Here is a 25296-nt window from a genome sequence, read left to right as displayed (position 1 = left end):
TGGAATGTCTTTCCATTTCTTTGCGTCTTCTTCATTTTTTTTTTTTTTTTTTAATATCTTATAGTTTTCAGTATATAGGTCTTTCACATCCTTGGTTAAGTTTATTCCTAGGTATTTTATTCTTTTTGTTGTAATTGCAAAAGGAATTGTGTTTGGTATTTTTAATTTCTTTTCCTGACATTTCACTGTTAGTATATAGGAATGCAATGGACTTTTGTACATTGATTTTGTAGCCCACAACTTTACTGTATTCATTTGTTTCTAATAGCTTTTTTTGCTGGAGTCTTTAGGGTTTCTATATATAGCATCATGTCATCTTCAGAAAGTGACAATATAACTTCTTTATTCCCAATTTAGATGCCTTTTATTTCTTTCTCTTGCCTTATTGTTCTGGCTAGTACTTCCAATACTATATTGAAAAGCAGAGGTGATAAGGGACAATCCTGTCATGTTTCTGACATAGAGCAAAGGGCTTCAGTTTTTCATCATTAATTATGATAATAGCTGAGGGTTTGTCATATATGGCCTTTACTATGTTAAGGCATTTTCCTTCTATATTTATTTTATTAAGTGTTTTAATCATAAATGGAAGTTGTATCTTGTCAAATGCCTTTTCTGCATCTATTGATATAATCATATGATTTTTGTCCTTTATTTTGTTTATGTGATGTATCACATTGATTGATTTGCATATGTTGAACCATCCTTGTGCCTCTGGGAGAAAAAAGAACAATGCTGGAGGTATCACATTCCCTGACTTTAGCTTGTACTACAGAGCAATCAAAACAGCATGGTATTGGCAGAAAAACAGACACACAGACCAATGGAATGGAACTGAGAACCCCAAAATAAACACACATAAATATGGACAAATAATTTTTGATAAAGAAGCTAAAAACATACAATGGAGAAAAGACAGCCTCTTCAATAAATGGTGCTGGGAGAATTGAAAAGCTACATGCAAAAGAATGAAACTGGACTGCTATCTGTCACCATATACCAAAATTAATTCAAAATGGATCAAAGACTTAAGCATAAGACCTGACACAATAAGCTGCATAGAAGAAAACATAGGTACTAAACTTATGGACCTTGGGTTCAAAGCGCGTTTTATGAATTTGACTCCAAAGGCAAGGGAAGTAAAAGCTAAAATAAATGAATGGGACTATATCAAACTTAAAAGCTTCTGCCCAGCAAAAGAAACCATCAACAAAATAAAGAGGCAACCAACCAAATGGGAGAATATTTTTGCAAACAACGCCTCTGATAAGGGGCTAATATCCAGAATATATAAGGAACTAATACAACTCAACATCAAAAAGGACAAAAAATCCAATTTAAAAATGGGCAGAGGACTTGAAGAGACATTTCTCCAAAGAGGACATATAAATGGCAAATAGACATATGAAAAAATGCTCAACAATCACTAATCATCAGAGAAATGCAAATAAAAACCACAATGAAATATCACCTCACACCAGTTAGAAAGGCTATCATCAACAAGACAAATAGTAACAAGAGTTGGAGAGTCTGTGGAGAAAAAGGAACCCTCATACACTGTTGGTGGGAATGCAGATTGGAGCTGTTGCTATGGAAGGCAATGTGGAAGTTCCTCAAAAAATTAAGAATAGAATTACCATATTATCCAGCAATCCCTCTCCTGGGTATCTCCCCAAAATATCTGAAAACATTTATCCATAAAGACGTATGTGCACCAATGTTCATTGCAGCTTTGTTTATGGTGGCCAAGGTATGAAAACAACTTAAGTGTCCCTCAATAGATGAATGGATAAAGAAGTTGTGGCATATATAGACAATGAAATACTATTCACCCATAAGAAAAGATGAAATAGTACTATTTGCGACAATATGGATAGATCTTAAGATTATAAATGCTAAGCAAAATAAGTCAGACAGAAAAAAATAGAGAATCATATGATTTCACTAATATGTGGTATATAAAACTGAAAACAACAAAAGAACAAGACAAACAAATGAAGAAACAAAAACTCATAGACATAGACAATAGTTTAGTGGTTACCAGAGAATAAAGGGGAGGAGGGCTGTAGAAGAGGGTAAATGGGGTCAAATATATGGTGATGGAAGGAGAACTGACTCTGGGTGGTGAACACACAATGTGAGCTATAGATGATGTATTACAGAATTGTACACCTAAAACCTATGTAACTTTACTAACAATTGTCACCCCAATAAACTTTAATTAAAAATAAAGAAAGAAATACAGTTTGTAACATTTATTAAAAATTTTATGTTCTTTGAACCAAACATTCCACTAGCAGAATCAATCCAATAAAAAGAAATATTGCACAACAAAAACTGTTCAATGATACTCACTGCAGTCTTAATTATTATAGTGAAAAACTAGAAACAATGGGATAAAACTCCCCAGACTTATTTTCCTAAATGAGTCAGAGAACAGAATGCATTTCTATTCATGAAAAAAACGAAACAAAAGAAACCTGTGTAAATGTAAAGAAAAACTGCTTAATTGATACAGACCAAAGAATAATTTTACCTGTGAGGAGGGTAAAGTGTTGGCATGGCATGGGAGGGAGTGAAAGAAAATTTTCACATGGTATTTCTCTTTTGTTTTAACCTTGGACAACTAGAATGCATTCATGTGGCATTTATATTTAAACAACCATTAAAAGAATACTTAATTTTTCCAGTAAAGATGGCGGAATAGGTAAACTCTGTGCTTGCCTCCTCTCATGACTACATCGAAATTACAAATAAACTGAATTCTAGCTGAACCAAAGTCCTACCACTAAAGACATATAGAAGAAGCCACTCCAGACTTGCAGGAGTGGCAGAGATGCAGAATGGGCTGGTCCCACACCTGCGCATGTGACCATTAAAAATCAGGAGGGATATCTCCTCTGCAGAGGTTCCCCTGAGGATTGATGGGTCCCAGAACCACACCAAACTCACCATCCCAGGGTTCCAGTGCCAGGGAGAGAAGTCCCCATAATTTCTGGTTCTGAAAACCAGTAGAGATTGTGGCTAAGTGGGATGGAGGGCAGCTGGGGTTCCAGGCACTCCTTTTAAAGGGACAGTGCACAGACTTAATGAAGAAATCACTAGCTCTGGGCTCCAGCACTGAGGCAGTAGCTGGAGAGGTGACAGGGACATATAGAGGGAACTGAGTTGTTTGGCTTCAGGACGGGAGCTGAGGGGCAGTTTTCTCCTGGACAGAGAAGCTGGTGGAAGCAATTATTTCTTTGTTGAGCCCTTGCTTTCCAACATGCAGATGCAGGCAGACACAATATGTGAGTCTCCATCAACCCGTCATTTACTCCACCCTGATGATTCCCTGAAACCCCGGCCCACCCAACTTTCAGGCACACCCAAGCTTCTTCCAGTGACTTTTCTGTATAAACAGCCCATCTTGGCTCATGCTGCAGACTTTCATAAAATCTCCCAAAGGTTCACAAAACCCAAACAAGCAGCATCTGGCTTCGGCATGTCCTGTACCATTTGCTGAGTAGTCCTAAGCCTGGCACTATTGGCCGCCAGCCTTAATTTGATGCTTGGCCTCTCGAGGCATCTCCAAGCCCAGTGTGGGTGGCAGCCATCTGTGGATTGTTTTGTGTCTCATGCCAGGTGGCTGTGAGCGGGGCACAGGCTGTGACTGAACTTGGCCAGTGGCATGGCCCTTCCCAAAAGGTCCCAGAGCTGGCATGCCCAGTGGCCAGCTTGGGACTGAGCCAGAGCATCACCTGGCCACCCCCAAGAATGACACACCCACAGGATATACTGGGCAGGCATCAGAGCCCTGCTATAGTGAATCCTGCTCTGTATGGTCAACTTCTGCACAACAGCTCCTCCACTGACTTCACGGCCAGTCTTTACAACCAATCAGCCTGAACATCAATTCCTCCCATTGACATGGAAACAGCAACCAAGGCTGAGCTACAAGAGGAGGGCACACACAACCCACACAAGGGACACACGTAGAACACCCAGCTCAGGTTACCAGGGAGACTAGGCCCTTGGGCCCCACAGGACACCTACTACATAAGGCCACTCTACTAAGATACAGAGACATAGCATTTCTACCTAATACATAGACACAAACACAGAGAGGCAGCCAAAATGGGGAGAAAAAGAAACATGTCCCAAATAAAGAACCGAACAAAGCTCCAGAAAAAGAACTAAATAAAATGGAGACAAGCAATCTACCAGATGCAGAGTTCAAAACACTGGTTATAAGAATTCTCAATGATTTCAGTGAGAACTTCAACAAAGAGCTAGGAAACATAAAAATTGAGATAGAAAGCATAAAAAAGAACAAGCCAGAAATAAAGAATACAGTAAGTGAAATGAAGAATATTGAATGTCAATTGTAATTAAAAATTTTTAAAAGTGGGGTAAAGGGTGAAGGAGAATAAGAGGTTCAAATTTCCAGGTAGAAAACAAATAAATCCTGGGGATATAAATTATCGTATAGGGAATATAGTCAATAATATTGTGATAGCATGGTACAGTGTCAGATTGTTGCTGGACTTATCATGGTGATCACTTCTTTAGGTATATAAATGTTGAATAACTATGGTGTATTCCTGAAATTGGTTTAATGTTGTATGTTAGCTATATTTTTTAATAAAAATCTTAAAATATAAATAAATAAAAGAAATTGAAACTGTACTGGGATGAGGCATACAAAACATTAAAAAGTATTTAGTCTCAAAATTGAGTAAATAGCTTGGGTTTACAATCAACATTATTTCAAAAGAATAACTAATGACTATTCAAAGGAATAAATGATTTTGACATTATAAATCTAATTATTAAAATAACAGAAATATTACTATAACTAGTACAATTAAAGGTTTCTGCTACAAAATTGATATATGTTTTTTTCCAGAACAGTTTTAGGCTGTGGAATATTTATTTCTGTCTTGTAGCACAAGCTTCTCGTAATGAATCAGATTTTTAAAAATCTAAAAAAATACAAATAAAAAAGATATACTAGAATATGTCAGGGAAAAAATTGCTGAGGTTTGAAGGCATTTTCCATTAAACATCAAATATGACACAATGGTCATTTTGTAGAGTTCATTAATGAAACTGGGAAGAGAACATTAATCTCCGGTTAAATTGAATTTGTAGTGAAAATTGATCAAGCTTCTCCTGACTCAGAAATACCTTCTGGTTCATGTTGACCAAGGGTTTGGGACACCATTGTAATTCATCTCCAAATACAAATAATGTGAGTAAAAAATTGTTTTTAAAAGATTTATTATTCAAAACATATGAACTAGTTAGCTTACTAGAGGAAATCTTATGGCATAAGTTTTATTGTGGAGATCCACAGGAAAACATACCTGGCTAGGCTGAAGGCATCGTCAATCAAACCCGCTCGATTACTGACAGAGAGAACCTATGAGATCAGCCAGAAAAACAATGGAATCACTTAGGATTAAAACGGCAAGTTCACATATCAAAACAGATCTTTGATGAGTAAATCCAGTTTACCTCGTGGTTCCTGATTAACTGATCAATTAATAATCTCCAATTTCTTAAATCATAGTTGACTCTAAAATAGCCAGTTTGATTGATGTTCCCAAGCAACCAGCTTCCTTTGTCCAAAGAAGTTATTCTGTGGTTCTCTGAAAAGCATTTTCATGGGTAGAATAGATTATAAATTTTAAGGGTTAAAATGGTGTGAAGTATGTTTTCTTAATACCAGATACCATAATACAAATAGTTAAAAGAGAACACCATCTTAAATGCCTAATTGAAATCTATTGTTTAATCAATTAATCGCTATATCTAGAATTTGCTAGAAAACTTCTAGTTGGTTACTCATTACCTCAATTAATTTTTCTTATAATTAACATTTTTGTTCTTGATAAAAAAACCCATATTCCTATACATAATTTTTTTCCCTGAAGATAAATGTAACCAAGAAATCTACTACTGTATTCATATGGCTTCTAGTTAGTTTGTATACAAATATGTGGCTAGAATAAAATAAAAGTTTTAGGTGCATTTTCTACGTATTTTATTCAGTGAAAAATGGATTACCAATAGGGTTCATTTGTTTGAAAGTCATTGCTGTGTCTTGCCTTTTTGCTTGTGCTTTCTTGGAAGTACTAATAACTAACAGACTTTCCAGAATCATCAATAATGTTGGAAAAAGGAACCTCATTAATATTTCTACATATAATTACAACAGGAGAATACATTTTGCTTATCGAAATGACTTTGTAAAATGGTAACTTTTGTTCACCAGCTAATTCAATTAAAGCAAACCAGTAAAAGTAATCACACAACTTACATATTTAACTCCATAAAATATGGTACAGAGAGAAAACTTCATTCACTTTTAATGTTAGCCTTTATTGACTTCACAGAACCATAGTTCACACTTCTGATCATTTTGTTGTTATGTCCTCCAGACTCATGCTTCATTGAAGTTACATAATGTATGAAGTTTACTTAAAATTTATATTTCACACACACACACATAAACACACACCATGGTCTATCTAATTTACACAATGACTCAAAGCCAAAAACATGCATCCCAGCAACCATTTGCTTCAATTCTGAGTAAGAGGCACAGCCTCCAGTTTTCACTCTATTATCAAGGTTTTTACACAGCTGAGTACAGAACAGGTTTTATTTTTTTTAACAGTGAATTTACATAGTACCCTCTCTCAAAAGAAGCCCACAAAAGGAGAAGTTATACATAGCACAAAAATTATTGAGTAAACATTAATGACCATTAATTGCTCAGGACAGGAATGGGGTGGGCTAATTAGTGTAATTCATATTGACAATTTTCAAAAATGTACAGTAAAACAAAAAAAAATTAAACATAACATATACTGAACATAAAAATCTAGTCTTTAATATTTCAAATAGCACTTCAACTTCTTGCCACCTTTGTAAATAGTATCTGCTGGAACAGATAAAGAAATGAGGCTCAGACAATTTAATTGAATTGTCCAAGAAAGATGGAAATGGTCCATATCAGGTGTCCTGATTTTGGTGTCCTTTTTACTATGTTGTATTCTATTGATACAAGATGGTATAATACTTTTATTGTAAAATGATATAAATTTCCCACATTCTTATATTGATTCAAAAAGGGAGGAAAGCATTTAAAACAAGAATTAGACCAGAAATAGGAAAGATGAATTCTCGTTCCAGTTTTCCTATGCATGAGTTTTTGAACTTCAGCCACTGACTCTCTTCAGTTCACAATTTCGTTACCTATAGCCCAAGGGCCAAGTAATGGCATTGAAGGTCCCTTCCAATTCTATGATTTGAAGAAGGAGCTATTTCTCTTAGTTTGAGATTTTTACCCAGCTGAATTCATGGTTCTTAGGAAAATTAATCCATTAGATATTGCTCTAAAATATTAACAGCTTCTGATACTTTGTAATACTTTGTATATGCATATTTTTCAAAAGTTTAATGTATTTATGCACACAGTTTATGTGAAGCTTTAGAATGTCACCCATTTTACAGATGTAAAAATAAAAATAAATAATGAAATATAGCATTTAAAAAATCTAAAATAACCTCATAAAGAGAGATTTTAATTAATCATGTCTGAATTGAATGAAGAAAAATTAAGATTGAAATACTGAATATGCTAAATTGATTAACTAAAACTTGCAGGTTATTACTGTTTGTGAATATCTTTATACCTTTGTTATTAATCAAATCTTTGGAGAAATGATTCCCAAAAATATTTTGTAATACATTTTTAAATATCATTTTCATTCTAATTAATTATATCTCTAAAATGTTCTTCAAATTACCTAATGGCAAGCAATGAATTTCAAAGATATCTTTTCTAGTGACCTAATGAAAATGTAATGAGTACCATAATAAAAAGTATGGAAGTTATATTTCAAATGTTAGTACTAACAACTGAAAATGATATTTAGGGGGCCGGCCCGGTGGCTCAGGTGGTTAGAGCTCCATGCTCCTAACTCCAAAGGCTGCCGGTTCGATTCCCACATGGACAGTGGGCTCTCAACCACAAGGTTGCCAGTTCAATTCCTTGAGTCCTACAAGAGATGGTGGGCTCTGCTCCCAGCAACTAATATTGAACACAGCACCTTGAGCTGAGCTGCTGCTGAGTTCCGGGATGGCTCAGTTGGTTGGAGTGTGTCCTCTCAACCACAAGGTTGCCGGCTCGAGTCCCACAAGGGATGGTGGGCTGTGCCCCCTGCACCTAGAAATGGGAACTGGACCTGGAGCTGAGCTGCGCCCTCCACAACTAAGATTGAAAGGACAACTTGACTTGGAAAAAAGACCTAGAAGTACACACTGTTCCCCAATAAAGTCCTGTTCCCCTTCCCCAATAAAATCTTAAAAAAAAAAAAAAAAAAGATATTTAGAATGTATCCAAAATGGCACAACTAGACTATATCAAGGCACAGAGTAGTTGGTACTTTTTATAATATTTTGTTTTTATATTCTGTACTTTCTTTTAGAATAAAGTAAAAGGAGATTAGGTCATTTTACTTAACATTGGCTGGTTGCAGAAAAATCAGAATTTAAAACAAACATGAAGTCAACCAAAATAACAAGGTAACAGTGTGAAAAAAACTCATTTATAATAACACATATAGGTTTTCTCACTGGACTCTTGTTGGAATCAAATTAGATAGTGCTCTGTAGAACCTATAAAGAACCATGTACCTGTGTATCTAATGGCAATTTGTTGAGTAACTGATGCATCAGCAAAGCAAGCTCCTCAAGTATTAAAATCTTTCTCTCTCTGTCTCTCTCTCTGTCTGTCTCTCTCTCTGTCTCTCTCTCTGTCTCTGTCTCTCTCTCTCTCTCTCTCTCTCTCTCTCTCTCTCTCTCTCTCTCTCTCTCTCTTTGTGAGGGGTAAAGATAACAAATTTAGAAAATAAAACCAAGCTCCTAAGACACTTAATTTCCTCATTGGTAAAATGGGGATAAAAATAATATGCACTTTAAAGGCATGTGAGTCTCATCTGAATCAATGCTTATGGAAAGCAATAAAACATTATATTATTTTTAATGTTTACTTCTAATTTTCATCAATTTTTCCTTTATTTTGAATATTTTCTTTTCCAATATTTATTCCCTTCCATTGAACACTAACCTATAGCCAGTCAACGTACAAGCTACAACATTTGTAAATGCCTGTATTCTCAGTATTTTCATAGTAAAAACAAAAGAGATGAATTCTTTTACCTGCTTTCAATAACTTACAAATTGGTTTTAAAACTATTATCAGGGTAAAGCGATCTATGCCTGATCTTGGAATTAATTAAATTTTCATCTAAAGGGTTTAAAAATTTAAATGTCATGGGTATATGACGATTCAAATCAAATTTATATTCTATACTATTCACCAATGACTTTGCCTTAATATCTTTGAGATAAAAATCTGTATTACTGATAATGAGAAATTATAAAAACATTGATTTGATTGTTATAATTAAAAGGTAGTTTTTACATATGTCGATAAAAACTGACCAGAATATATTCTTGACATTCTTATGGATGAACATATTTCATTGACATTAGTTGGCTATATTTTGAAAACAGGAAGCAACACATAAAAGGAGACAAGAGTTAACAACCTTTTTTTGTCCCCTAATCTCTGTCTGATGTCAGTCTTTTTCATCATCAGAATGAAAAACTTCAAGACAAAACTAAATACAATTAGAATGAGACTAAACAGGGAAAATAGAAAGGCTGCCTTCCTTTTAGGTCCTTCTTAGAAATTTCTTCAAGATTCATGTGTTTATTAAGTTTCCAAGAAACATTTACTTGGTCTAGGCATTCCTTCACAAAAAATCCTCAACATTTTAACCAAGACAATGTTTTATCTACCAGAAGCCTGTGCTATAATTTAATGGAAAATGACACATTATATTTGTAGGTTGAATACTGCACAGCTTTGGGATGAGGGAGTGTGCCATTCATATCACAGTCTATGTAAATATCATCTCCCAGAGTTATGTACTGCTCAAATGGTGTAGCAATGTATAACAAGCACGTGTATTGAGATAGGGATATTTTAGGCAAACATGCTTTGAGGTATATATTGTTATTCTTCCTGATTAATACTGAAAAACTAAAAATGAAAACCACCTCTTAAATACAACAACCTATGGCTACTAGTCAAGAAATGTTGTGACATTATTCTGGATATTTTGTGTGGAATAAAAGGATACCATGAATAACAACATGGAAGTAAGGAGGGAGTTAGAGGAAATGGTCCTGGGAAAGCTATCCAAGAATAATCTGACTTTCTCTGAATCCCTGCTCTGTCTAAAAGTAAAGTTTGGGGCCGATTCTGATGTTTGATCAGTATTTTTGTGCTCTTCTCATTTTCCCATTTCTATTCTGCCTTCCAATGAGAAATGCTTTATTTTACTTCCAAATACTGTTCTATGTCATGTTCCTAGCAATCCATGAAAGACTTCATTCTAATAGTTGGATCATTACTATAACAACTCACTGTTTCACTTATCGTTTCATAATAAATTACATAGATAAATAAAACTATATGTAGGTAAAAGAGAAGTATAAAGACAAATAATACAGTAAATGTGAATTCAGAATCAAGGTACAAATCCTAAGTCCAAGAAGGTGAAAAGAATAGATTATAAAAGCTATTTAAAGGAGAAACAACAATGTTTTCAAGTAAGCATTTCAATGTGTCACATATTACATATGAATGTTTTATACACAACATATAAATGAAAACACATATTTTCATAATATGTGATTATGTGTTAAAATACAGTAAAATGAATATTTGAATAGAAATTCAGCTGGAAATATAACTGTTTATATGTTGGGTAAACAGGTTAAGTTCTGTTGTAAGAACATTTTCTTGTGTGCATACATTTTGAGTACCTACATTTCCCTTATAATAGCAAGACTGAAGGAAATAAACAATATTGATGTCAGTATTTATTTATTTATACCTCACATTATTTCAAAAAAAGACATGCGGCTGTTTAAAATGATGCCTATGAAATATCAAGATAACATCAATTAGCAGAACATGAGAAAGGAGTAAAAAAAGAAAAATGTGGACATACTTAACCGTCTAAATTAAATGTTACATAAAAGATGGTAATTAGTTTTTTCTTCAATTAATGTAAAACAGAAATAAAAGAGACCTGTTTCATACCCTAGCATAAAGGATTTAGATTAGATTCAAGAACTAGCTTTCTGACAGTGAACTGAAATAGGTCACTATCTTATTTGAAACTATTTAGAAACAGAATAGAATCTCCTCTTTCTCTGCTCTTTGAGAGTTGACACTACCTAGAGGATGGTTTGATAACCTATTAAGACCTCTCCTTTCTGGCCCTATAACTAATTTTATGAAGACTATTGCTTCACCCATTCTTTAAAGAACCAGTCTGGTAAAGAGAAGATAGTAGGAAAATGGAAACAAAAATGTGGCCTGTGTTTTAGTATACCGTGTTTAGTATAACTCCTATTGGGAGTTATGACTATAATTTAATTATATTTGGGATTCTTAAAATGATACAATTTAAAACATCTAAAATTCATACTACAAATGCTTAGTTTTTATATTTTCTTTTTACAATCAAAGACACAAATACATTTAATAATTATATAGGCTGACTGAAATCAGACTATGTCAAAATTACACTCTATTATACTTAATTTTGTAGAGGTGATTATCATTTCTGTATATTCTCTTCTAATTTGTGTTTATTCCCATTTGTATAGCAGCTGAAACCAAAGGTTAAGTTGTTAAACAATTATACGAAACCAAAGAGTTCCTTGGGATAGAATATATATTTTACCTGATTTGTTAGACACCCAAATAATTGCTTCTGAAGACACATGGCTTCTATTTCCTACCACAATAGTTAATGGAATCTGCCACAGGTAACTGCAAGATAAAAAAGAAGCTTTAAGAATAAAAATGGTTATAACAAATAAACAAACAACATGTATTATGCACCTTCTTTGTGATTTTTTAAATTATATTCTCTTTAGGGAACCTAAGGAAACATCCCTAGTCATAAAACTAAGGAATAAGTCAAGAAGATGAATCTACTTTTTCAGTGCCACTAAGCAGACTTGGACTCTTAAGAGTTTCAATTTCAGTTCAAAAGAGGGACTGCCAACAAAACAATTTACCTTGAAGAAAAACAAACAAAACAGATTTGCACTTTGTATTAGGAATAAAAAGTAGCTAAAATCTGTAAATCTGAGCCACACTATTGATTGATTAAAGTCTAAAAATAAGTGCTTTCTACTGTTTCTATATAGATTTATAGACATTGCAGTGCTTTCATGCATGTACATATCAGCACTCTCCTTATTTATTTGTCTAAATATTCTAAAAAATACTATTATCATATTTTTACAGAAAGTTTAACTTAGCATACCTAAAGTTACACAGCAAAGCAGAGTAACTGAAAAGCAAAACTAATCAGCTCTTCCTAAAATCCAGATCAACACAAAGAACACTGGGGGACACACTTTATGCTCTATTTTCTGGAATGGAATTTCCAAATTGATGTGTAAAATCATCCACCACCAGGCAGGGATCAGTCAAGAGTCTCAGCTATTAAAGAGAAAAGCATGTTCTAGAATTTGACTTTTCATAGGACAAAAATTGAGGCCTATACTTATACATGGAATAATACCAATTTAATTTCAGATGAGTAGCCTGAGATACGCTATGTGGTTTTAATTTATTCATTAAAATAAATTCAATGATCACATTCTGTTTCTTTCCCTAAAACACAGAGGGTGCCAAAAAAATGTATACACATTTTAAAAAGAAAAAAACGGTATTAAAGTGTAATACAATGCATGACGCTAACATTCATTTGATTAACGCCATATTTTGAGCGAATGTCATACTACACATTGCTACTGTACTTCAATTGAACTTCGAAAAGTAAAACATAGATAACATCTATCAAAATGTGTACTTTTTTTTGCACATTTAAACCAGATTATTGTGACCTCTGTATAACGAGATTATTGAGACCTACCATTGCATCATCATCAATAGGGGTAGCTAACAATGTATGGGAAAACTATTTTTTATTTAAATATGTAAAAAGATATACTATGTGAGATCCATAAGTGTGAGAGTGAATGGAGAATTGAGGATTTTTCAGGCAACATGTGTGGGGTTATTTAACTGAAAACATAATGAACATGTCTTTTGCGGGGTGAGAGGACAGGGCATCTTTTCTAAATCTGTAATGTGGAATGTATTATTTTATCATTTCATGTTTCCCATTCATAATAAACAGAACTCAGTAACAGTAAAAAAATCCAAATGAAAGATTAAAAGAAATTCCTGATTTTATACTAACTGCTATCTACAATATGGAAAACCTAAATAATATGTTTAAGATGCTAAATTTTAAAATTATATGCTGTACTTAATCAAAGAAATATTTTTGAGTGCCAGCTATGTGGAGACACAATGCTATACTGAAATGGACTCCAAAAAATTGGTCAGGAAATAAACAATATACACTAGCCAAACAAGTATTGATTTTCTAGGTAGAAGTTACTGAATTCAACTCATATAAGCTCTTTAACAAAAACTTCTAAGCTCGGAACACATTGCTAAGAATTTGCCACAAATATTTACTGATGGATTTACTGTGAGGAAAACACAGAGAACTGATATATTTCTTTAACGGCCAATCTCTTTTGTTTTAAAGAAAAAATGACTTATTTGATAAATTGGAATAACTAGTTAAGAAACAACAATGTCTGACTTTGGATTTGATTCTCAATGTAAACTATGAGCACATTTTTGCACACCTGAGATCTTGCAAAAGCCTGGAAATGGAAAGCATTCCATAAATTGCTGTTCAATTAGATTGAAGCAAAATTAAGGGACCAAATCAGCTCTAGACAAGACAGAGATTAACTTTACGAACTTGACTTTTTAGTATATATTCCTCACATTCAGTTAGGTCAACGAAATTATGAATTCAAATATCAATTAAAGGGCAAGCAATATATAAAACTGAAGATGTTTTAAGATCCTCAAGGATAAATATTTGTTTTTTGTAGCATGGTCATAAAATATTATTTGCCTCTAATATAAAGAAATGTATAATTTGCATGTATTTAAACTATATTCTTCCAAATAATGAAACTAGAAATTATGATAAAAATTGGTATAGTTCAATGTTAGCAAAATTCTCTAAAGTACAGGAAAAACAGATTCATATCAATACCTTTATGTTGCTTACAGAAATTCCATATAACATATAAGAAACCTTCCTAAATGGCAATCATTGCATTGCGTAGCTGTTCATATGCAAAAAAGCTACCTATTAGGTATTGGGTTAAAAACACTGGACATTTCGAAAACTTTTAAAAGAGATGTCTATATATTTCCTAAGAATGTTTTTGTACTCTATTCCACATATCTGTATGTATATGTATGTATATACATATACAAGCATACCACCAAAATCTATACTTTGTCACAAAGACAAAATAAAAATTACAAATTACTAAGCATATCTGAAATTTGTATTCACTTCTGAATTGCTGTACTATCAATGCTATATGTTATTTTTCATAACTTTCCCAATAAGTATTTAGTGTTTTCACAAATTTCATTTGAAAATCAAAGAAACCATAGTAATTATGTAGTTTTATGATTACAACTTAAAAAGCTGGAAGACACTGAACACTGTTGAGCAAAGAACTCTGCATGATATACTGTAAAGAAATATAAGACTGCAATGGGTTATATTTAAAAAGAGACTAGAAAAAAGTACCTGCGAAATTAGATTGTAGCCCAACTGTATAAGTTTAACTTGACTTTTAGTCATCTCATTTTATGCAGAAAAAAACAAAACCAAATTTTATTCCAAGAGACCCTCAAGGTGTTTTTTTATTTAATAATCCCTGGTACTATCCCTTATCATCGTTCACATTTTTATAATAAAGCAATGTTTAGTCTCATTATGTTAAGGTAGAAAAGAATATATACATATTTAGCTTGAGTGAGAAATCTTTTTGTAAAAAAATTGTACCAATATTCGTAAAGCATTAGTGTAGATGCCATGAAAAATTGTTCAGAGGTTACTCTCATCAGGTTAATAACAAAAGGAAAATATGACTATAGAGACAAATATAATTCTCTGTAGCACAGGACTCAGAGAAGTGTCTGAGGAAACACTACTTAACATTGCAGTGTATTAACTTTATAAAGGAAAAAAGCTATAAAAATTCACAACTTCCCAAATTCTCAAATTCCAGCAAATATTGTACTCACTTTTATGTATCAACTAACATTTTGCAATTATTAGTTATGTAAAGATTTTTTTTTTCTTTCTGTGCTGTAATATAGTAGCTACGACACATAAACCATAATCACTGTATACATTAAAAATGTTCTAGGCATGTTGTAGTGATATTCCTTCACAAAATTCAAGATAAAGAATTAATTATACTGGCTCTGAAAATATCCACAATTCACAGGATTTTTGCATAGATGAGCACTATGATTTACTACATCAAGAGTCTGTATTATATAATAAAGATCTAGGACGGCTATATATAAAGGGCAGATAGAATTGGTATTAAAGCTCTGACCACAATGTTACAGTGAATTAAATGATCAATAATATAAAATTGAATACTAAATTTTCTACTGGAAGCTCTATTATTTCAAAATAGACAGAAAATAATTTTTGAGATTAATGTGATGCCATGCATTATCTTACTCTTAATATTTTATACACCAAGTTCTCAGGGTTCAAATCATCTATATGATTTTATAACTCCAGCAGAAGCAAAGCTCTATAGATGTTACATATAGTTATACAGCCTAGGAGAAACTTTTCCTTTAAAGAATCAGCTCGTGGCTGATAGCATCTGATGCATGTTATAGGTTGACAGAGTATTTTTTGTTCAAAATTTGTTCTGTCATCTGCATGTCCTTTATGTTTTTCTGCATCAGTGATGCTTGTATCAAACTAATCATTCTCAAAGGCATGGCTGAATCTCTCTAACTTTGCCACAGTCAAGTAGTTTTTATGTACTTGCTGGCAAGGCCAGGGTTTATGCCTAAGCAGTTTAGCCTGGAGCCAGTTTAGCAGAAGCAGCATTTGGTAGCTGTGGGGAATCCTGGCTGTATGAAGAAGTGTTGACAGATGGATAACATGGATGGACCTTGAGAATATCATGCTAAACGAAATAAGACAGAGGGGAAAAAGTCAAAAACCATATGCTTTCACTCATATATTCAATATAAAACTGAAAGCAACAAACAAACAAACAAGAGAAACACACAAACAAAAACTCATAGACACAGACAACATATGGTGGCTACAGGAGGGAAAGGGGGGTGGGGGGAGGATGAATAGAGTAAAGGGGGTCAAATGTATGGTGATAGAAAGAGACTTGACTTGGGTGGTGAATAGACAATGCAGTACACAGATGATGTATTATAGAATTGCATCCTTGAAACCTATATAATTTTATTAACTGATGTCACCCCAATACATTTAATAAACTTAAAAAAAAATAAAATGCTGACCGACCCAGACCCTGATAGTGTGGCAGGGTGGCAGGGTAATTAATACGTATTCCATGGGAGCAGATAGACTGCAAGGGCAGTTTGTTGAAGACCATATATATATATATATATATATATATATATATATATATATATATATATATATATATATATATATATATATATATGACACAAAACACTAAGAAAACATGAAGTAGAAAAGAAACATATATATATACATATATATATATATATATATGTATATATATATGTATATATATATCATATATCAGGAGATTTAAGACAACGCTTTCCAAAATGGGATTCCAAACTTAGTCACCAGTAAGCATTAATGAATTTCTCTTCTACTCATAATCCATCTGGGAGCAAGGCTACTACTTGGGAATGATTTCCATTTTTCTTAGTGATAACAAAGAAAACTTAATGCATGCCCTAGATGCTGATGAGTGATAAAGTCAGACTCCTAATATTCCAAAGTCATAGGAGATAGCATGACCAACCTAATCCAAACACCTCATTTTATTTATTAATTTTAACCCTCCTTATCCCACCAATCTCTTATTAGGGCACCTAATAAAAATGAAATTGAGGGATAAAGGTCTACTATCTTTCCATGGCTCAGCCTTTAATAAGACACAAAACACTAAGAAAACATGAACTAGAAAAGAAACATATGGTGCTGAATTATCAGTAATGAAATAAGAATTTCAAAAGTAAGTTAAAGTATCAACAAATCAAAATTCTATGTATGTTGTCTTTTTAGTGGTTTTAAACACTAAAAATGAGGGAAGAAAACATAATTTATACTAAGTGGCATTGATTCTTAGACTATTTTGAAATGAATCTAGTTTATGTTTCTTTGGCTCAGATACTATTTAGCCTAATTTTGTTTGTTTGTTTGTTTGTTGGTTTGTTTGTTTGTTTGAATCCATCTTCCTGGATTGTTAGTTTCTGTTTTCATCTATGTTATAAATCACAGTTTGCTCAATCCCATTTAATTCACTTCATTGCATCTTAACTTTCTTGAATTTAATTCAACAAACATTTACAGAGAAAAGTAAATAATTACATATTATTTTCTTAAATCATCATGATAACTTAAATGCTGTTTTCCTAAACAAAATAATTGTGGTGTGCTGTTATCTTGATGGTGAAAACATCTTGAAATGGGAGTAAAAGAGGAATCAAAATGAAAACACCATATGTAAATAAATCAAAAGATTTCACTTACAAAATTTCAGAATTGTGTTACCAATGTTTTCCAAAATATGAAAAATGTGAAGTAAGACATAAGAATTAAAGCAATTCTTTCATGTAAAAAAAAAAAAAAAGTGTTGTACCTGTTATTTTGCAGTGTAAGTGCTTTCATTTTAGTACTGATGTCATAAATAAAATGTTGTTGAGTAATTATAATCCAATTTTCTGCTGTTGTATTTCCCAAGATGGTGATGACAGGATAACCCATCTGGAGCGTCCATTGATCCATTACTTCTTGTATGTTTACATATTTTCCATTCCTTTTTAATGCCTTTATAACCAAAATTATATAAATTAGTTTTATAAATTTAAATTATAAACATAATTAACATTGAACCATTTTCACTTTTACCTTTATGATTTACCTAAACATGAAAAACATTTAAATCAGTGAAGTTAATATGTTAGTAAAATTAGTCTTCTTGCCTTAAGTTAATCTTTATATATATATATATATATATATATATATATATATACACACACACATACATACATACATATATATATATATATACACACACACATATATATACATACATATATATATGAAAGCTTTATTAACATTAAAGTTTTTACTTAATGGAAGATAAGACATGTTTTTTTGTTGTTGTTAGAGCAAGTACTTGCAAGCATTATTAATTACCCCCAGTATGTCTAGTATCAAATTTAAATATTCGTTATTCATACATAGAAAAACAATTTATTTAAAATGTCAATATCTGACAACATATTAAAATTATATTTCAGAAGTATTGTCATGTTGAAAGTAGGCAAGAGATATTTTATTACCGTTTGTAGTTTAAGTAATTTTAAAACTCATTATCTTTATAATATATATGTAATATATCAAGCAATATGAGCAAAAGAAAAGTATGAAAAGCAAAAGCAAGCTGTCAGTAGCAATAAAAGTTAAGACTGTTTTATAAACTCAAATCAAATATTCAAGAAGAGGTTTTGATATTGGAGCTTTCTATACTTTACCTCTGATAGCGTATTCCAGAGATCATTTCTGGCTGCATTGCCATACTTATGAATGGTTAAATAATCCTGCAAAGAGTGCAAAATTGTAATTACAACTCAAAGGCTAAGCACTTTCCAGTAAATGTATTTATTTCTCAATTCAATTAACCATTTTCATTTGTTGGAATTTCATTAACACTAAAAGAAAGACATGCAGAAAGATGAAGAATCGCATTTTAAAATATTCCAAAAAGATTTAACTGCAGCACATTTCTTAATTAAGTCATCAAACAATCTTTTAGAAATTATTAATCTTTTAAAATTATTTCAGAGCCATAATCACTCCTTACTTATTTCCAGGGTCAAAGATCTTCCTCTAATTTAGCAAGTCAACTTTGGGCAGTTCTGAAGAAACTATCTCTGCAGTGAAATACATTAGGTAAAACTTTCCGTCAAGCTTTCATGTTGAAATGTTTTGTTTTGTTTTGTTTTATGGAATAATAACAAAAAGAATACTGCCTGATTATGCGGATGCGAAGAGGGATTACTTTACCAAAAAAGCGGTGACTGTCTCCACAACCTGTCTAGTTCCCTAGTCTTTCTTCAAAGAACAGTCTGCCTAATACAAAAATGATACGTACTTATTTCCAGGAGTTTGAAACATATATTAATATGTAATAAGAAAAGTCTAAGTTTATTTAATATGTTTGGGCTTAGGACTTCCCATTTCCCATTTTCAATCATGAGTAGTTAGACCTACACACTTTCTATCTGATTCATTCTGTGAAGCACGGTTTATGTCACTAAAAATGTGCTATTTAGTTATGGCTACTTGACATTATCTTTTTCTGAATCCAAAGTAGAAAAATGAATAGAAAGCAGTGTTTTATATTATAAGACAGACAGTCCCTTCCTTCATTTGAAATGCCATCATCTCTATAACATGTAGGTAGTAGACAAAATCCTAATTTACATCACAGAACTAAAGCTAAAACAAAAACAAAAAATGCTGACTCCTTTCAGTACTTTATGTAGAGTGGAATACTCCGGGGATAATTAAAGTTGGGAAAGCAAATTTTCTGAAATACAAATTACAGCACCTGTGACAGATTCAGCTTTGTTGCCAACTCACAGCCCAGCAAATGGCAACGCCCATTCTATAGGACTCCTAGAAATGCAATGTCCAACAGTAGCTTAGCAACCACAAATTCGTCATCGTCATCAGGTGTTATGAATAACTTTCTTGAAAAAAACTACAACCCTGAATAACCAATCTGAATCCCAATTTTGGCTTTGAAAATGCCATCTGAGGCATTTTCATTTAGAATCCAGGGACCTGGGTTTACATAAATTATTTCAGATTTAATTGTCTGAATAATCTTTTATGTTTTTTTAAAAGCCCTTACATGAATAAATTTGGGAACATTGGGAATTATGAAACATAAATTTGAATTGTATTTTAGTGAGGATATAATAAAAAAGGGTCAAAATTAGAACTATTTATTACTGATTTCTATTTATGGATAGTGCTTTTAGAATAATCCAAAAGAGGGAACAAAGGAATGCTATATGGACCTTGAAAGGCCCGGTACATAACTACATATTTCTCTTCATAGACAGGTCATAAAAATCCAACTGTTCATGATATGAGTTGACTTTGGCCCAATATTGATCATCAACTCGAATTCTTGGTGCCCTCCCCTATTCAGAATGAAATACAAATTTACATCAAGCAGGCTAAAATGGCAAATTTTGAGGCTAAGGAGGCAGCTCCAACTCGCCTTCCTATTATTCAGGGCAACAGCGTATCTCCTTGGACTCCCAGCTGTCCCAGTTTTTGGGTGTTAATGGAATTGTACATATGTCAACTCTTTTTTCCAAAAAAAGCCCCAAATGTTTTCATTAGTTATTTCAGTTGTCTTCTTGCACAAAAATAGTCATATATTCAATTAGTGAAATTTTGCTTTATTTTTGTAGAATTACAAAGGTACTTGAAAAATAATAAATGTGTGTGTGTGTTTTTTATAATCAATCATTTATTTATTCACTCATTCCAGAAAATGTACACTTTGCATGTGCCAAGTAGCTTTCTAGGTGCTGGGGAAACAGTGTTGGAGAAAAGTTTACTGAGAACAACTGCAAATACTGAGATGTGATTTGTGGGGGAAGGTTTCTGTGACTGAAACTGCAGTAGTCTTAGTACAATCATCACTTGAGAAGATGAATTCTAACATCTGGTATATGATTAAACAAGCTCCTTTTTAACCTACAACGAATGTGGAAATGGCTGGAGTTATGAATTTGAAATGAAAATTTGTTTATATTTAAGTGTATGAAAGTCAACCAGCGTTTTGACATTATGATATAAAGTAAAAGAATGTTTTAATATTAACTGTAAAAAGAATCATGGGTTCTCTACACAAAATATTTCAGAAATAGCAAAGCTGTTGAAAAGAATAAAACAAAGATGACCACTAGAATAATCTTAAGGGACATAACCAACAATATAAACTGATTAAAAGTTAAAAGTATGTTAAGCAAAAGTGTATTCTGATATATGGATTGCAGGCTAGATGACTGTTGCAATCCCAAACATCCCATTTCAGACATGATATGACATAGGAAAGAGACAGAATGTCTTCCTGAGAATCTGTTTTTAAGTATCAGGAAAACTTCCCCTCGAATGCTGCATCAAATCCCATGTTTCCCATTTGTCAGAATTGCATCAAGTGCTTTAGCAGAAATCTGTTAATGAAGCTTTAGGGAGAACTGTGTTGGATGGACAAGGCAGGACTCCATCCTGTGAAGTACATGGTTGTATAGAAGAGTGAGAACCTGAACAAAATCAGAATTCAGTTAGTAAGAAAGAAGAGACTAGCTTATGGGTAGACCATAGTAGTGTTTCCTCCGATAAGACAGGGGATACAAATCTGGGCCTCAGTACCACTGGGAGGTAGGACCCCTTCCACGTGTAAGACTAGTCTAGGAAATGCCAGGTAAATTCAGGCACTGATTTTTCTGACTATGTGACAAGAAGGTGGAAGCAGGGATTTGAAATATTGTTCCTTTCTGTTAAGAATAACTGTACTTCAAAAAATCTGTAGTGGGCATTTGTCGTTCTTTTGACTTTTTCAGCATTTAAACCCTACATTTATATGGGGGCAATAACTCGCCGTGGAACCCTGGAAGAAAGTGAGGGCTCCGCCTCCCACTTGAAATGGAAGGAATAAACTTCTAAAAGTTCCCTCTCCACTCTCCCTGATTAAAGCACGGACATGTGCCCTGGCCTCAGAGAATGGGTAGGTCCTTCATCCCAGGATCCTACAGGATCAGGGCCAAGAAGCAGGAACAGTTAAGAGATTATTTGCTACGATGGCGACAATGAGGTTCTACAGGTAGCCACGCTATGGCAGCAACTGAACCAGCCACTCGTGTGGCACGAACATGGCTAGGTTTCTTAATTTCTGAGTCTCCCTTAGTTCCTATTATCTGTTTTCTAAGCCCGATTCTTCAGCCTTCCCAAAGATTCCAAAGGCTACCCTACTATATTGCCAATCAATTCCGTTTTGCTTAACTTAGAGTTTGTTTCTCTTGTTTACAACCCCAAACCCTGACTTACACGATAATGGATGATATAAAAAACAAATAAAGACATTTTAAAAGTTATTGTTAACCTCAGAAAGGAAAACAGAAATGCTTTCTCACAACGTATACAAAAAAGAAGAAAAGAAAAGAAAGAAAAACAAAGAAAATCCAGTTCTATTTAGTAAATCTACTAGTCTTTCATTGTGTTATGAACTGTGGGTATGGAGGCTGGAAGGGTAGAGGTAGATACCCTTCACAGACAGGAGTGTACATGAGTAACAACAGAAAAATAAAACGATGCAAAATTTTTGTCTTCACTCTCCCACAGCAGGGGGTTGTAAACTGGAAACCATAAACTCTAAAATTAAATATTTTTAAATATGTGCATTATTAGAGTAAAGCTATCTGAAAGGGATTCATGGACAAAAACAAAAGCTGCCAGATCACAGCAATGTCACACAAGGATCGAATAAAACCCATATGAAGCGTGGCCCTTGCACTTCAGACGATGTTCCCACATTCCCTGACCATGAGAAAAAAAAAACAAGGAGACTAAAACAATGACAGATTAACAACTAAAACACAAGAAAGCTAAACTACAGATCAAGATCTTATTTTGGTTAATACCTGAAGACTATTAGGAGATTATGAGATTAAAATGAGTAGCAAAGCATTGAAAAAACATTATGCAAAATGAAAGAATGTTTACATTTTCATTCTATTCAATAAGAACCAAGGACGAAAAGATACAAGTAATTATTCAACCTTTATTATTAAATTATGACAAATTTTCAAGGAGGAAACCCAGTAAAACAGAAACAATTACCAAACTTTTTGAAGTATAAGTTTCTGGCCACCAGACACAATAAAAAAAGAAGTGAAATTTAGGAAACTTATTTGAATATATAGAACAACACTAATTGAAAAGTCAGTTATATCATTGTTTTCATGCCATTTTGACTTTGATTTTTGAAATGTGTCTTTATCAGAACTTCACTTTTAGAAGTTGCTTGCTTAGAGATAAGAGTATTTGGTTATTTTTCTAGGAACAAAAAGACATTTTACATGCTTTAAACATCCATTACTCCACCTAATGAGTGTAAATTTTATAAAATCAGTAGATTTCCTTAAGAGGTTGCTAAATATACCAGATAATTAGAAATTTTTAAATCAAAACAAACTGCTAGCACATGAAAGATTTTTTTTGTTTATTTGTCTCAAATTCTAGACAAATGGCATATTCTCACATCAGTGTTGTTTTCACATATCTCTTACTTAGTAATTACAGATCATGCCATCAATGCCACAACATGCAGGAGAGTCACCAAATGTACAATATTGCCGCTGCTGAATTTTTACTCCATTCTGGAACAACTTGACAGAGTCCTATACCTGTCAGTGAAATAGTGTAAATGTAAGTCTACAGGGGTGTTCTGGGGTATAAAATATCCCCACCTCTCACTTCTGCTGCTTGTTTGAAATCTCACTGAGACATAAAATGAATCTATTGGTGAGACTGAGGTTTGCGAATTGCTTTTTCCGAATGCCCTGGTAAAGGGCTTTGACCACGACAAGCTCACAAAATAGATAAATTATATTCCGGCTGGTAACAAAAATATACTGCCTTTTGTAAATCAAGATGCCCACTGACTGTAAGCCATGTGCACGAAATTCCCCACTTCCCCTCCTTGTCTTCTCAGCCCCCGTTGATGGTGACCAGTTGAGAAGAAAATCCAACTCAGTTGAGAAAGAAGTGGTGTAGACGTGTATTCTGAAAAACTCAAGAATTCAGGCTGATCTATATCAGCCAGACAATCTTGGGTAAGGTATCTCTTTTTCCAAAACCTGAATTTCCTCAACTGGAAAACGCAGATAATACAGTACTTGAGAAGAATATGCACAGCAAATGACACAAAACAAGTAAAGCACTTAGAAAAATACCCGCCACACATAAAACCCAAAAAACTTTCATTATTTTAAGGCCAAGCTCAAAAGAGGAAAAAAAGTCTAGAGTCCACATCTTCTTCTTCAAACTTACCTCTAAGAGAAGACAAAATGTTCTAGAAGTCCACGGAAGGGAAATTATATAAAATAACTTAGAGAAAAAATATACAACTTTTTTTTAAAAGTGAAAAACGCAAGAAAATAATTGAGAACAATGTTTATTCAAACTTGAGGAAAACTTTGAAACCTTCCCCCACCCAAGACTGGAAAACAAAAGAGAGTTGGAGGGTTCTGCAAGTTGTGGGGTCTCTGCAAGTTGTGGGGTCTCTGCAAGTTGTGGGGTCTAGCAGCCTGTTTTTTACAGCGCTCTACTGAGGGGAGAAGACCATTGATGGGTGGCTCATGGAATGGGGGCACTAATTAGGCTTGTGAGCACAAAATAGCCATACCTGATTTGGCACTAAAGCAGCCAAGACAGGAATCTTCAGATGACCAGAAAGGCAAGGCTTGGAGAAGATATACACTAAACACTCAAGCGACATGCGCTGTCTCATTTCTTTCCCATTCACTTATCAACCCACTCCGTGAAACCAACATGATTGCATATCAGTGTGGATGAGAACAGAGAGCTCTTACCATATGTTTTAGACTGAAAAAGTGCCCTGGAACATTCTCATATTAATGGGCATGCCATAAGGGGAATTCAATAAGGACAGTAAATTTCCCATACGCTCAGAAATATGCGATTTCTTTTACTCGTTGTTAAAATTATATACACTTGCTAATATATTATTTACTGTTAACCTTATTCATGGCAGGTATTTGTCTACCGGGCCCTCCCATCTTCACTTCCCTGATTATCCAGCTTATATTTCATAGTTTATTTTAATCAATTTCTAGCAAATAGCCTCATCTCCTTTGCAACTCTGTCCTTCAATTATACTAGTTGGCAAAAACCCCAATCCTGGATGATACCAAGTATTTGCCGTCACCAA

General features: G+C 33.4%; 1 protein-coding gene across 2 annotated transcripts in view; it reads right to left on the bottom strand.

Annotated features, from left to right (window-relative positions):
* Positions 1–25296, bottom strand: part of TRHDE (thyrotropin releasing hormone degrading enzyme) — a 364858-nt gene that overhangs the window by 71096 nt on the left and 268466 nt on the right. For both annotated transcript variants that reach the window (XM_019748962.3, XM_019748963.3), the window contains 5 exons: positions 18794–18859; positions 17896–18083; positions 11820–11908; positions 5500–5633; positions 5349–5404 (listed from right to left, as the gene is read on the bottom strand). In XM_019748962.3, the coding sequence (XP_019604521.2) occupies positions 5349–5404; positions 5500–5633; positions 11820–11908; positions 17896–18083; positions 18794–18859 (533 nt within the window). The remainder of the gene's footprint in view (positions 1–5348; positions 5405–5499; positions 5634–11819; positions 11909–17895; positions 18084–18793; positions 18860–25296) is intronic.

This window comes from Rhinolophus sinicus, chromosome 1 (genome assembly GCF_057876585.1).
Source record: "Rhinolophus sinicus isolate RSI-liver-muscle chromosome 1, RSI-T2T, whole genome shotgun sequence".
Taxonomy (NCBI): domain Eukaryota; kingdom Metazoa; phylum Chordata; class Mammalia; order Chiroptera; family Rhinolophidae; genus Rhinolophus; species Rhinolophus sinicus.
This window is presented reverse-complemented; position numbering and strand designations above follow the sequence as displayed.